The sequence below is a fragment of the Hippocampus bargibanti genome, linkage group LG17 (assembly GCF_051943395.1).
Source record: "Hippocampus bargibanti isolate YZ-2025 linkage group LG17, ASM5194339v1, whole genome shotgun sequence".
Classification (NCBI taxonomy): domain Eukaryota; kingdom Metazoa; phylum Chordata; class Actinopteri; order Syngnathiformes; family Syngnathidae; genus Hippocampus; species Hippocampus bargibanti.
Genome location: NC_142750.1, coordinates 2523427 through 2538931, shown reverse-complemented (window position 1 = coordinate 2538931; position 15505 = coordinate 2523427). Strand labels below are relative to the sequence as shown.

Here is a 15505-nt window from a genome sequence, read left to right as displayed (position 1 = left end):
AACAGGAAATCCAAGATGGCGGCCGAGTGTTGTTTTTGTGTTTGCCGCTGCTTGGACTTGAAGCGGATTTACGTGGGACAGGAGACGTGAGAATCTATTTTTGTCAATGGATGCTATACCTTTCCGTTTGCTTTCAACCTTTCGCTTGTAGCAGACGTGCAGTATTCCACCATGATGTCCCTGATCCACTGGTGAAAAGGACGTTTTGACCCGCTCCTTTTTCATCTAGAAAGGGAGCTGAAGTGTTTAAGATTGAATGACTCTTTTTGTTGTTCTTTTGACTTCAAGATGGCACCACAAGAGTGGCTGCCTTGACAGTAGCTCCTGTATTTTGTTTTTCTACTTCTTCCTTTCCTATTCCTTCCATAGCTTTGCTGCTGTGAAATGTAAATTTCTCCACTGCGAGACTAATAAAGGCTAATCCAATCCAATCCAATAGAGCGGTACGGTGTGGTGTAAACGCTAGCTGAAGTTGTTCGTCCAACAACACAAGCGAGGTTGACACTAAGCGGGAACGGAGCTGCTGGACCTCGCCAATAAGACATTCCTTTTGAGGAAAAAGAGGAATGTTGAACAGGACACACCCTCGAGACGTTGGAGGATTCCCTCGGCACAGGAGAGTGGGAGGAAACGGTGGTTGGATTGCATGCGGAGGACGGAGGACTTCAATCAAAACAAGTAAGAAAAAAAAAACGAGCGCAAAAGCCTGCATGACTTCTTCTTTATCTTATCTCCGTCTACAAACAAACGCACAGACATCCAGCCGCTTTGGTGGGGTTCAACAAGGAAGATCCTTTCCGGAAGAGGAGAGGCAGAAACTTCCCAAACACAGAATTCCATTGTCTTAATGAGTATTTTTAGGGAATCCTGCATCCTGCTAGAGGGACTCTGGGATGAGCCAGCGCGACCACGTGTTGTATATTCAGCTGAAACGCTTCCCCCCCAAACCGGAACATTACGTGTTGGCAGCTGGTACAAAGCCTCACTGTGTAAAAACCTCCCATCCTTCACACTTGTACACACACATAGACACGCATCCTTATCAGGGTCCTCATTAGGCCTCAGTCCTGCCCACTTGCTTCTTCTATAAGGCTGCCTAATGATGGGGGGGGGGGTGTTTTTCTGGACCAGTCGCGCAACACGGAAGCCCTGCAACATGGCCAGTAAAGCAACAAAACGCTGACCTCATGAAAAACCAATAATCGAGTTACATTTATTGTAACAAGCGAGGAGTTTAAAGCAAGGGGGCTAAACTGAACACGGCCACTATTGTACCATGATGTGATTAAATCACTGTATTTTTCCGGTGTATAATAAGGTGCACCCGAAAGCCTTGATTTTCTTCAAATGATGACCCTGCGCCTTATACGCAGATGCACCTTATACGCAGGTGGACCTTATACGCAGGTGGACCTTAAACAGGTAACATCCGAATATACGACATGCTCGACTTACGACCACCCATACTTACGACCACGACCTCCAGACCCTATTTTAAAAATTTTAATTCTACGCCTGGCACAGGCAACGCGTATGACAATTTTGGCCAGCCAGCCAGTATCGCACTCTCGCACAGCAATCGACCGTGTGATCGGGGAGTTTGCAAGTCATTTAGCCTCCGAGTCTCTATTCAACATTTTGCATGGATTTCAACTTACGACCATTTTGACTTACGTCCGTTTGGTCGGAACGGAACTCGGTCGTAAGTCGGATGTTACCTAAAGTTTAAAAATACACCATTCATTGGGGGTGTGCCTTATACACTGGAAATATACTGTAGCGTCTTATAATGTGGTGTGCCTTATATTTGGAAAACTTTTATAAATGTATATATTATGTAGAAAACTTTTTTTTCATTCATTGAAGGTGCACCTTATAGTCCAGTGCGCCTTATATATGGAAACGGTTTGAAAATACACCATTCATTGGAGGTGCGCCTTATACTGCGGTGCGTCTTATGCACCGGAAAATGTAACCGGTAATTTTCACTTGGACTCAAAGTCAAGAAATGAAATATTCATGAATTAGATTTTTTTTAAGACACTATGAGACCACTTTAATTCAGTGAATCACACGCTATTTGGTAAATAGCGTGTGATTGATGTGCACTGTGCTATCAACGTATCAGAATCCGAAAACCTTTATTCGTCCCACATTGGGGAAATTTGCAAGACACCGGTTCTGGATTGAACGAATTTTGCAATTTTTCATATCTTCCTGAAGCTTGTCAAATCAATGAAGTTCTATTTGCAACAGTCTCACCTCTGCGTGACCTGATCCTGGGGCAATGTTTGGCTGGCTTTCAGTGCCAGACTGGGTAAATCCAGGAAGTAGACACCACCTCCCTCTGTGCCAATACAGAGGAGGTCACATGACCTCAGCAGGAGGAGAACAGTCACTCGTGTAGTACTAAAAAAAAAAAAAAAAAAAAATTCTAAGGATGACAAAATGATCCAATATGGCAAATCAATATTTTTTAATGCTCATCATTACCTGCAGCTGTCAATGCCCGGTCTCCCCGGTAAGCTGTAGCTACCCACTTCCTGGAGAATAACCACGCCTTCTCTCTTAGTCCCGCCTACCTGCCTGGGAGCTGTGGCAGTCAGCTCCCACAAATGAATGCTGTTATCATCCAGAAGTGACAACAGGCGGCCCTGTGACAGATAAAATACCACAAATGAGTACGGCTTCATTGATACCGATGAATATCACACGTGGGTGAGCAAGTTTTGGGCTTACCTGTCCTGGGAGGAAGTGAATTTGTATGACAGCAGTGGTGTCGTTGTGTAGCCCTGTGAATTCCACACCGGGTGCCCCGTAACTGGGAGAATTGTTAAGGTACACCCAAATAATTTATTTCATACATTTTCAATCTGTCCTCGGAGTTGACCGTGAGGGCCACACGGTGAACACAGTTAAAAAGGGGCTAATTGTGAGCTGTAAAGGCAATGAAATGTAGTTGTTAAATGTAAGAGTGGAGAACTTATTGACGCTCATAGCAATTTCCAACAGACGGCTGACGCAAATGTCGAAAATAACACAGCTGCGCGTATGTAATCAAGAGCAATTTTTGTCGGATAAATCAAGCAGAACTAGGGGGAAAAAAATAAAATACAATGCCATGTATACAACTAAAATAAACGTCAACGTGAATTGGTAGCCTAGTGCTACAAGCTTAACATAAATTACTCTGATTTTTGGGGGCTGGTGAGTTTGAGGGGGGAAAAAAAAAAAAAAAAAAAATCGTAGGCCTTATGTTACCTTGACAGTGAGTGGCATTAAATTGCATTATGAGTAAGGCCTCGTACCTCTGCCAGAATTAGCTTGTGTGACTTTTCTCGGGAGTACAGATGCTATTTTTCTATAAAAACAAAAAACTCATTCACTGAACACCAGTCTGGCAGTCTATTGAATAGACGGACCATCGAGTTGTGAGTAGTTTTACTCAAAGTCTCGTCTGACGAAGTTTCTCGGATAAGAAGCGAAACGTCCGACACCTTCAAATTTGTACAGATGACGGCTGAAGAAACCTTTTCATCGATGGACCGCTCCTGTACGACTGAGAGCTTACACAGACGTTTTTCCCAGTTGTACATATCTTAAAACATGCATATATTTCATTAAACGTTTATTTTTCAGTACAAACCAATACAAGTTAATTATGTAAGCCTTAGACATACAGTAAAGTCTCGTTATATCGATATCGGATATATCGATAGTCCCGGTTATATTGATACTATTTCTATGCGCGCACGGAGAAAATTACATGCAAACAGGGTCGGATATATCGATAGTCCCGGTTATATCGATATTTTTTCGGACTCCCTTGAATATCGATATAACGAGACTTTACTGTACTTATATAAGCCTTAGATATACATTCCATAGAAAATATACTGTAGCACTGAAGCAACTTACAAACAAATTCACCTTACGAACCACCTGAAGCAACTTACGAACAAATTCACCTTACGAACAACCGTTCGGAACGTATCTCGTTCGTAAGTTGGATATTGTCTGTAGTAGTTAATTTTAGACAATCCAACCTACGCAAAACAGACATCAAAAGGCTCCTGCCGCAAACCCAGCAGGACTGTTCGGAGACTTCAAACAAGGACAAACACGTTGTGGACTAAATCGTATGCGACAAGTTGGAAATACCAGCATGGCGGTAATTAGAGAAAAACTCAAATGGCTGAACAAAGGAGGGAAAAAAACGGAAACAGTGAGCCAAATTGTGCAGAGAAGCCAGTTTACAAAATAAAAGTTTTTAAAAAAACTAAATCAAAAACAGACAAGAATGGGAGATGTCTCCTGTATCTTCTTCATGGTGACGAACCTTTTGAAGGCACAATGTGCTCATTGATCGGGGAACTTGGCTTGCCCCGAAATGTTAACAATGGTAGACGACAGTAGCTCACAATCGCTAAAACTCTCTCTCTGACACACACACACACACACACACACACACACACACACACACACACACACACACACACACGGCCAGTGATGCAGAAAGAGTGTTAGCAAGGATAAAGCGATTTCACGGTCTGAATACAAACAGAAGGCATTGTCCTCCAGGCACACACACACACAAGATATGGACGTCAGGAAGGAAGGACGACACAGAACATTAGCAAAAAGTTGACGATACTTTGGGACAAAAAACTAAGTTGGTTGTAAAAAGGTCAGAGTTGAAACATCTTTACATTTGGAGCTGAATTGAATGAAAAGGCATTGGACAAGCTTCCTAAGGGCAAGTGAAACGATAAAAGCGATAAAAAGACGGCAAACAAATCCACCCACTCACTAGAGACACAATCCTGGTTTAATTTGCATGGCTTTTGTCTCAACCGGGGATTTCTCGTGTCCCACTTTCGCAACAGTGCAACTGAGATACTTGGCTCTGAAATCAGGAGGGTGCAAAACTGGACGATGATGCATCAAAATGTTGCATTATACAGTGATATCTTGGCTTACGAACTTAATTGGTTCCCAGACAGAGTGTGTAAGGCGAGGTGTGTATCCCAAAAATTAATTTCCCATAGGAAACCATTAAAATGAGAATAATCCATTCCTAGGTCCTCATAAAATATAATTTTCTACTTTTTAATTTTCTAAGCCTTAAAACTACACAAAATATACTACTCGGGCGCCATCTTGGACTTCTATCCGCTGCCATTTTGTTCTTAAAATTCAACTTAGAAAAGACGAGCCATTCTTTTATCTCAGTCAAATCTCATCGACTCAGGTGCCTTTGAGGATTTTATTGAGATTCCACAACGGATTCTTTGAGATTTGAACTCAGAGATTAGCGCCAGTATCAAGATGACTGAGTATTTTTTTTTTTAAATAAACACAATCTTGATTTATCGAGTACACAGTGTCCCAAACTTTTTGGACTTTGCTCTATTGCGTCTGTGTGTGTTTAGTCGGACGTGCAACTGAAACGCGGTCAACATGAAAGAAATGTTCCCCGCGTGTGTGTATAAATATTAGCTCATCCTCAGGATGTTAGTCACCGATACCGGGAGGCGTGTGGTCGCACACCCCATCCCTTTTCAATCGCTGCTGTGGACTGCAAATTTCCCCATTGTGGGACGAATAAAGGTTTTCTGATTCTGAAGGTTTTTAAGCACAGACAGAGCAAGGTACGCTACACTCAAACTCTTCGCTAGGTCCTGTTTTTTGTGGTTTAGCCAAACACTTTTATCTGATGTGCTGAGGCGCACATTTTTTAAGTCTTTTGGTCAGGGGACTTCATCCCGGGCAACGGCGCCGGTTGTCATGGAAACCAATTCAAAAGCTCCCTTTTATTAAGACGAGACCGGAGCAACAAAGCGCTTACTCACCATCGACGTGCACACACAGATACACACACAGGGTTAACCCAGGGCACACATTCCATGACATGAGTCCTCAATATTGCCCCCCCCCCCCCCATCCCCACGTCACATGATCTTTCGCTCTTTTGAAACATATTCATTTAAAACAAAATAAAATCTATTTACTGACAGATTTTTCACACACACACACACACACACATGACCATTTTTCCACTCATTTGGGGACACCGTACAGCACAGGTGTCAAAGCCAAGGCACAGTATACCCATACTCAGGCACGATAATACAAGTAATCAGTCAGGACAATAGAAGTAATCAGTGTAGCCGCAGGGAGTAGTCCTCTGTTCCCCCCCCAACCTGAGAGCAGGGACCAATCATAGCAGAGTCTGGCACCGCCAAGTCTGGAGAGTTGGGATATATATAGGGCCGAAACTACCAGCAAAAAAAATGTTCGCTGACGAAGCTTTTTGGATAAGAAGCGAAACGTCCGACACCTTCAAAGAAGTAGAGATGACGGCTGAAGAAACCTTCTCATTGAATCAATGTGTCATGGACGTTTTTAGGAATGTGGTCAGAAATTGAATTACCCGGAGAAAACCCAAGTCGTAAAAATGGTTTCGTGTGTATATTACTAAAAGCTTAACATGTTTACATAGAACTTATGTTACCACAAGGATCTCCAGGTGGGTCATTGCTACTCCCGTGTGTGCGAGAGTTGAAAAATGACTCAGTTTTCACGTTTTCCAGACTCTCCGCGGGTGCACATTTCCTCGACTTTGCACGCTTTGCAATCGGCGCAGACTTTCCAGAAATTCCTACAGCAGCTGGGACTCTTAAAGGACAACTGACACCTCTGGACAAGTTGCATCCATAATTTGTAAAATCACTTCAAATGACTTCTACTGAGCGCATTTTACAAAGATTCCACCGCATGTAGCAATATCTTACGTTTTAAGACTCGCGCTAAATATTCAGGAAGTCTTGTTTTCGAGTTGATGACGATGCCCTAAGTGACGTCACGGAGGGAACGCCCCTGACCGAGAAAGCGACACACAATGTATTTTGGGTACTTTTTTTCATCTGAAAACACAATTCGAAGGAAAACTACATAAATAACGCGATGGTGAATCGTTGTGTGTTGCAGCCAATTGCAGTAACACGCATAAAGAAGGTGTAAGTTGACACAAATTCCCAGCAGACAAATCAGCCCATTTCCAACTGAGCTTGTGCGCAATCTAGTGAATTTTCTGGGCGTCACATTGGAGTCCAGACGGCTGGAATTGATCCGGAAGGACTTCTTTAATCGATTGCAAACATTTATGCTTTCCTCTTCAGAAGTATTTGAATCATATTCATCAGAATCAGAAAACCTTTATTCGTCCCACAATGGGCAAATTTGCATGAGTAACAAGAAAGCATACTCTCCGAATCTGAACTCTGAAGCCAATGTTTTGATTCTGGAGCAAGGCAGTTTGTGAAGGAATATCCTGGCGTGACGTCACGAACAAGGGGGCGGGACTTTCTGAATATTCCCAGTTACAAACTCATTTTGTGGCAGTTTTGGGACACTTTAAGTCATTCTTATTGGTGTTTTGCCTTTGACTAAAAATATCAGCCTGCGTGTTTTGGGTATTGTAGATGCTATAAAATGTTTTTCTGATGTCAGTTAGGAAACCAAAATAAATGGTGTCGGTTGCCCTTTAAAGAGTGAAGAAGTCTTGCCTGGATTTTGCCGCATGGCTCATTTTTGGAAGAGCTTCGACATTATTTTTTCCTACAGCTGACACACTCAGAGTGTGTTTACGTTGCGGTTATTCGTCCGCATTGTCGCATTCCGCCATTTTTCTCATTCCATCATTCGCTTGCTCTCTCCAATTGCCTGGCACCACCAGCCTGTCTTGCCGATTCCCCCCCCCTCCTGCTGCATTTGAAAGAGCTGATTCTCTCCTGTCTAATGCACACACAAACAGACAGACAGAGCTTCCCACTCAATGATAAATGAGCGAAGATTGGGCAAACAACGACACAGTCGCTAAGCCCAGACAGTGGCAAGCATGTTGATGTTATCCTCTTATTTACTGCTGTACTGCTCCCAAAAATAAAGACTAACAAGAACTTTGTGTATAAACTATGCAACGCCAAAGCTCTGTCGGATCTATTGTTTTTTAAAATACAGTAAAGTCTCGTTATATCGATATTCAAGGGAGTCCGAAAAATATCGATATAACCGGGACTATCGATATATCCAACCCTGTTTGCATGTAATTTTCTCAGTGCGTGCATAGAAATAGTATCGATATAACCGGGACTATTGATATATCCGATATCGATATAACGAGACTTTACTGTAGTAAAAAAAAATCCCCAGTTTGAAAACAAGAGAAAAGGACATGATATCGAAAAAGTGGTTGCAATGTTCACCACCATTATCTGTTATGTCAAAAGGAAGGAATTCGGTATGGCGCTACAATCCTCTTAGCCGCATTTATGGGATTCTCTAATTCCATGAGTGAAATTGCATCTGGGCTGAACATGTCGTGTTTGTTTTCCTTTCGCCATCCAAACGTTCGTGGTTCTCGTCGGCATCCATGACGGTGGCTTCAACTTTTGACAACCCGCGAGTCAAATCGAGAAAACTTATTGTTTACAAAGCTCGAAATAACTTTTATAAGAGCCATTTTGCCAATCAATGACTTCATCTGAGGAGCAATAGTTTGCAGTATTTATGATAATACAATACATACTGATTTCTATAGCCTTTAACAACAGCTGAAGCTGTAACAAAGCGCTTAACATAGAGAACTATCATATATAGGAAAATAAAGCAGTCACTAAGATAGTAGAACGCACCAGGGTGTAAATCCAAGATCAAGTCGGAATCATGCTGAGTCAAATGCCCAAAAAAAGTGTTAATTCCTAAATTATATGAATCTGGAATTATCCGAGCTTGAAATGGGGACGGCTGTACAAAATACAATACAATACATATTGATTTATATAGCGCTTTTTAACAACAGCTGAAGCTGGAACAAAGCGCTAACATGGACAAAATAATAATAATACATTTAATTTTTAAGTGCCTTTCAAAACTCTCAAGGTCACTTTACAGTCACAGGATACGTTTTTTCTGTGGGTGAGCAGCGGCAGCCATACGCGCCAGTATTTACTCAACCGGGAAGTAACTCGGATAGAATACTAAGACAAATAGATAGAAAGCTAGCTAGCAAGCCAATAGATAGCTAATAGCTAGCCAGTCAGCCAGATAGCTATTGTACGGCAAATGCTGCACCCTTGAGGAAGGGGGGAAAAAAAAACGTGCCAAAGAGGTCTGACCAGCGCTTTATCGGCACCCCCCTCGCAAGAACAACCAAAACCTCCCCAAAAAAACAAGAATGGTGCTCCACGTTACATTTTCAATTCCCAAATACATTCGGGAAAAGCAGTGAATGACTTAATTAACAATTTACGATAATGATGATTTAACCGTGGCACAGAATTCAATAAAGCAAAAATAGTTTCTGGTATCCCACAATAGATTTGGTTTTAACTAAAAAACAGAAATCTGAGTACTCCTTCAAAGCCTCCAAAAATGGATTGTACATTTCACAGACGCACTTGACAGTTTTTATTGGATTGTACCGGCTGCCGGGTTCTTACCTTTCCGCAAAAAAAAAAAAACGGCTTGGATGCATCAAGTCAATCATTGGAAGGATACACTTTGACGGCTCCTGCCTTGGTGCCGATAGCCATGAGCTGCAGCTCGGCGTCGTAGGCCAACGCGCTGGGCTGATGTGGAAAGCCATGCTCCACCGTCTGTAAAGGTGACGTACAGACACAAAAAGGAATCATGTTTTAATCATCATAATAATAATAATAATAATACATATCATTTCTAAGCGCCTTTCAAAACTCTCAAGGTCACTTTACAGTCACATGACAAGTTTTTCTGTGGGTGAGCAGCGGCAGCCACAGGCGCCAGCGTTCACTCAACCCGGAAGTAACTCAAATAGATAGAAAGCTAGCTAGCTAATAAATATCTAGCTAGCTAGTATATAGCTAGCTAGCTATCTGGCTACATAGCTGATAGATAGCCAGCTAGGTAGCTAGCCATATAGCTAATAGATGGCTTGCTAGCTATCTGGCTATCTAGCTAATAGATAGCCAGCCAGATACCTAATAAATAATTAGCGAGCGATATGGCTGTATAGCTAATAGATAGCCAGCGAGATAGCCAGCCAGGTAGCTAGCTAGATAGCTAATAGATAGCGAGATAGCCAGCTGGCTATATAGATAATACATAGCCAGCTCGATAGCCAGCCAGGTAGCTAGCCATATAGCTAATAGATCACTAGATAGCTATCTGGCTATCTATTAGCTAGATAGCCAGCCAGGTAGCTAGCCAGGTAGCTAATAGATGGCTAGCTATCTAGCTAATAGATAGCCAGCTAGATAGCAGGCAAGGTAGCTAGCCAGAGAGCTATCAGACAGAGGAATCTAAAAGGGGGGATGGGATGGGATGCCCTTAAAGTCCGTGGCCAATTCTCAAAAATGGCGGAATCACTTAACGGGTGAATGCCCCGCAGACTTTGTTTAATTCAATGCAATTCAAAGTTGGTCCACGTGGCCCCAGCACGGCAGCTGGGAAAGTATTTAGCCGTACAGAGAAGAAACAACACGTTGGAGAAAGAATTCTAGGCCGAGTTAAAAAGTGTCGAGGGTCACAGGGGGGCTTTTTTTGGGACCAAGCGAACGGAGGTCTTAGGAAAGTAAAACATGGAGTGTTTAAGCGTCTGAGATGCGCAAACTCCTGTTGTGAGACCACCTCTGGGTCAAGTTGTGGCAGCTGGCGTCCAACCTTCAAAAGTATGCGTCAGCGTGTTTGTTTTAACAGTGGAACCAGAAAATGACAAACAATTAAAAATACAAAATGGAAGAGCACTTAAAGGACAACCGACAGCTCCGGATAAGTTATGTCCATAATTTGTAAAATCACTTCAAATGACTTCTACTGAGCGCATTTTACAAAGATTCCACCGCGTATAGCTATATTTTACCTTTTAAGACTCTCGCTGAATATTCAGCAAGTCTTGTTTTCGAGTTGATGATGATGATGCCCTAAGTGACGTCACGGAGGGAACGCCCCTGACCGAGAAAACGACACACAATGAATTTTGGGTACTTTTTTTCGTCTGAAAACACCGTGTTGATCGCGAAATTAGAAGAAAAACTACATTACTAACGCGGTGGTGAGTCGTTGTGTGTCGCAGCAAATTATGGTAACACACATAAAGAAGGTGTAAGTTTATACAAATTCCCAGAGGACAAATCAGCCCATTTCCAACGGAGCTTGTGCGCCATCTTGTGCATTTTCTGGGCATTGCATTGGAGTCCAGACGGCTCGAATTGATACGGGAGGACTTCTTTCATCGATTGCAAACATTTATGCTTTCCTCTTCAGAACTACAGTAAAGTCTCGTTATATCGATATCGGATATATCGATAGTCCCGGTTATATCGATATTTTTTCGGACTCCCGAGAATATCGATATAACGAGACTTTACTGTATTTGAATCATATTCATAACTGGATGAGTAACAAGAAAGCATCTCCGAATCTGAACTCTCTGAAGCCATTGTTTTGATTCTGGAGCATGGCAGTGTGTGAACAATAGTGATGTCACGAAGAAGGGGGCGGGACTTTCTGAATCTGCCCAGTTCAGACCCCATTTTGTGGCAGTTTTGGGACACTAAGTCATTTTTATTGGTTTTTATTTGTATTCTCTCGGACAAAAACCCTGGTACTGGAGTGACCACATTTTTGCACATGCCTGGCAGTGAATGAGTTAAAAGCAAATGTTTAACTTCTTCTTTTCCTTTTGGCTTTTCCCTTTAAGGGGTCGCCACAACAAATACTTAAAGATGTATTTGGATTTTGGATAGCAACGTGGATGTGATGGAGGTATGCTGACACCAAAGACTCGTGCACTTTAAAGCTCAGAGGTCTAAACGCACAACAGTTAAGATGAACAGTGTGTTTTTTTTTTGCACTGATTTAAGGAGAGTGTAAGTGGATTTACTCACTAGCTTGCGTCTTACCAAAGACTTTAACGCTGTTTTATGTAACATTCTGTGAAATAGTTAAAAAGTGCTTCAAAACAAAAGTTGTTTTCAAGGCTTGGAATGGATTCACATTTTTTTACATTGATTATAATGGGAAGTGCTGCTTCGGTTTTTGGAAGGGACTATACATCAGTTCTTCGTGTCACGTCTCATCGTGAGCAGGCGTCTTAGTATTGTTCAACGCTAGATAGCTAGCTTTCTATCTATTTGAGTTATTTCGGGTTGAGTGAACACTAGCGCGTATGGCTGCCGCTGCTCACCCACAGAAAAACTTTATCATGTGACCATAAAGTGACCTTGAGAGTTTTGAACGGAGCTTATAAATGAAATGTGTTGTTATTATTATTAAGAAGCAATGACGACGACATTCTGAGCAGTGTGACTGGTCGCAATGTTGAAGTCAGTTTCGGTGTTGTTGTGTTAATGTAAATGTGGTACGCGGGCCTTGGGCCAATTAACACGCCGAGCAAACATCTGAAGCCAGCACACAAGTTATCAACAAAGCTCTCCCCCGCTTACCCCAAAGCACAAAACTCGACAGTTCTTGCCCCCTTTGTAAAACCCCGTTAAACCAAGGAACACATCGAAAAAGGGAGAGGCTCGAATATCGGGGCGAGCCCGACTTACGCCATTCAGCCGAGACTTAAAAAAAAAAAGAACATTCGATGTAGTTCGGACCGGGTAGCGTCTCGCGCCGTTACTTTACCTTACTGAAGGCGAAGAGCTCCTGTTTTATCTTCTCCCTTTGCGTGTCGGTGCCCTGCCGACGAAATCTGAACTTCATCATCTTGAAGCCGGGCTGGAGGGTGCGAGTAAGGGGGGGCAACACGCACTGGAGCGGGTATCAGCCAGGACGGCGAAGCTTAGACTAGCTTGCTAGCTTGCCGGCTAGCCCATATGGGTGGGGGGGGGGGGGGTGAGCGGGAGGCTTATGAAGGCTGCGGCGGTGCTACGGTTCTCCTTCGTTTTAGTCTTTCTGGCTCGACGAGGCTCGACTCGGGGATGGTTTGGCCATCGGTCCCCCCTTCTCTCGGTTCACACGGACCCCCATTGTTGGTAACCAATAGGAGCCATGAAATCTGCGGGCAATTTAGTCAGAGACGCCCACACGGCTAATAGTATAGCGTGGGGGTGTTCGGTTTAAGATACTGGACGCACCGAACGAGCTATAGGTTCGACCAATATCATTATAGGCTTGTGCAATTGGCATGTTGTTAGAAAGGAATGAAACGCCACATCAAGACAGTCAGCGAAAAAAATGTGCCTGCATTCTTATGAAATATTTTTGCATATTAATCACACTCATTTTTCAGATCGTCACGCACATTAATATAATAATAATAATAATAATAGTAATAATAATAATAATAAGCCATGAAATCTGCGGGCAATTTAGTCAGAGACGCCCACACGGCGAATAGTATAGCGTGGGGGTGTTCGGTTTGAGATACTGGACGCACCGAACGAGCTATAGGTTCGACCAATATCATTATAGGGTTGTGCATTCGGCATGTTGTTAAATAGAATGCAACGCCACATCAAGACAGGCAGCAAAAAAATGTGTCTGCATTCTTATGAAATATTTTTGCATATTAAACACAGTCATTTTTTAAATCGTCACACACAATAATAATAATAATAATAATAATAATAATAATAGCACATTTCAAAACTCTCAAGGACACTTTACAGTCATGGGATAAGTTTATTTCTGTGGGTGAGCAGTGGCAGCCACACGCACCAGCGTTAACACGACTCGGAATAACTGAAATATATAAAAAGCTAGCTAGAGAACTAATACATAGCTAGCTATAAAGCTAATAAAATGTTATTTCGTCAGGAAAAATGTCCAAACCTATTTCATAGCCTGTTTTATGCCAGCAGTATGATTTCCCATCGCCCTTTTCATGATTTTTTTTTTTAAAAGTAGAGAGCAGTTTATTATGAAATTGTTTTTTTTTCCTCTTTGTTTTGTCATCGAGCCAAGACCAGCAGACTCAAGGACAGTTTCTGCCACCAGGCAGTCAGGAGTCTCAACTCCCTCCCAGCCCTGCCTCCCCTGACACTTCCCACTGCCACACTCACCGAACTCTGAGTACACGCTACATGCTGTACTATCATCCTGAACACTATTTTTTTCTGCATGACCTCACCTAAACGGGTTTTTTTTGCATTACTACACGTCACTTTACACACGACACTACCTCATTTTATATTCAGGTCCGAGAGGACATTAATTTCATCTGTGCTGTATGTCATGCATATTAGCATATTTCACAATAAAGCTAACTTTGACTAACTACTACATACAATTGCTTATTTTCAGAACTAAGAGCAACCTTGATAGGGAAAATACATTTGCAGTTAGCTGTAAAAGGGATCGTTCAAACAATTAAGCAATCACATTTTCTGAGTTTATTCGGTTATAATACAAAGTTTAATTTTCACGTGCAGTTATTATATGCAATAAATATTTACAATTATGATTGATGCATTGTATTCAGATTAGTCAGTACTCAAATATTGCCAAAATATGCATCCAGGCTCCCATGTGAATTTATAGTGGGGAGTACAAATGATTCGTTTTTGTATCAATAACATCCTTATATATTTTTGCTCCAGTATAAAAGCCAAGGTTACATTAAAGTACACTTGGAATGCACGTCATGTTCATCTTTGAATCGACAAACGGGAAACACAAGTTGGCAGCTAGCACAGCAAAACCTCTAGCTCACATAGAGCTATTTAGATTAGATTGCTCAGTTTTCAAGACAAATTGAAACTTCTGTTCCTCAGAAAAGAAGTCCAAACTAATCCCAATGTTGTAAAAATGAAGCACGTGACAACAGGGACTCACCAAAAGAGGACTTCAATCTTTAACAAGAACCTTCCTGACACTGTCCTCACTTCCACTTTTGACTCACGTTGCGTCAACGTAGACATTTGACTCATTTGTCTGTGCGATGTACACACAAAAAAAAGTGGGAAAACAAATCACATTATGGAAAGAGAGGTGCACACAATATACTATCCGTATGCATTTATCCAATGTCGGATCGTGTCTGTCTTTAAAGGACAACCGACGCCTACGGACAAGTTTATGTCCATAATTTGTAAAATCACTTTGGTTGTCCTTTAAACGGCAAAAATGATGACATCACACTTCCGTACGGACGTATCCACATAAGAAAAAAAAAGAAGCAAAGATAAGCTCTTTTCAGTCCCAGTATGCCAAGCACGGCTATGTATATTGCTCGAATGCTAAAGCAGGGTTATTTCACTTGGTGGCAGTGTGAGTCTCTTTTCTCTTGCAGACAGCATGTTCTCCATGTGCATGGCAACCACTCGACATAGCTCCAGACCCTGAAAAACACATACCACAAGCACGCAGTATACGTACTGTAGATCATATGCAGAGTGGAAGTCACAGGTGTCAAAGTCAAGGGTCGGGGGCCAAATCTGGCCTGCCAAATCATTGTATTCGGCCTGCGAAAGCTAGCCATCGCTTTGTATTACTATTATTATTATTTGTATTATTA

General features: G+C 42.2%; 2 protein-coding genes across 2 annotated transcripts in view; both read right to left on the bottom strand.

The window, feature by feature from the left end:
• The window catches only part of llgl1 (LLGL scribble cell polarity complex component 1), a 29718-nt gene extending 16674 nt beyond the window's left edge, over positions 1-13044 (bottom strand). The window contains exons 1-5 of the mRNA XM_089019445.1: positions 12673-13044; positions 9562-9659; positions 2740-2821; positions 2494-2654; positions 2263-2409 (exon numbers count right to left, since the gene is read on the bottom strand). Of these exons, the coding sequence (XP_088875571.1) occupies positions 2263-2409; positions 2494-2654; positions 2740-2821; positions 9562-9659; positions 12673-12753 (569 nt within the window). The 5' untranslated portion in view covers positions 12754-13044. The remainder of the gene's footprint in view (positions 1-2262; positions 2410-2493; positions 2655-2739; positions 2822-9561; positions 9660-12672) is intronic.
• Positions 13045-13669: 625 nt separating this feature from the next.
• myo15aa (myosin XVAa) overlaps positions 13670-15505 on the bottom strand; it is a 41322-nt gene continuing 39486 nt past the window's right edge. Inside the window, exon 64 of the mRNA XM_089019476.1 lies at positions 13670-15329. Within this exon, the coding sequence (XP_088875602.1) occupies positions 15228-15329 (102 nt within the window). The 3' untranslated portion in view covers positions 13670-15227. The remainder of the gene's footprint in view (positions 15330-15505) is intronic.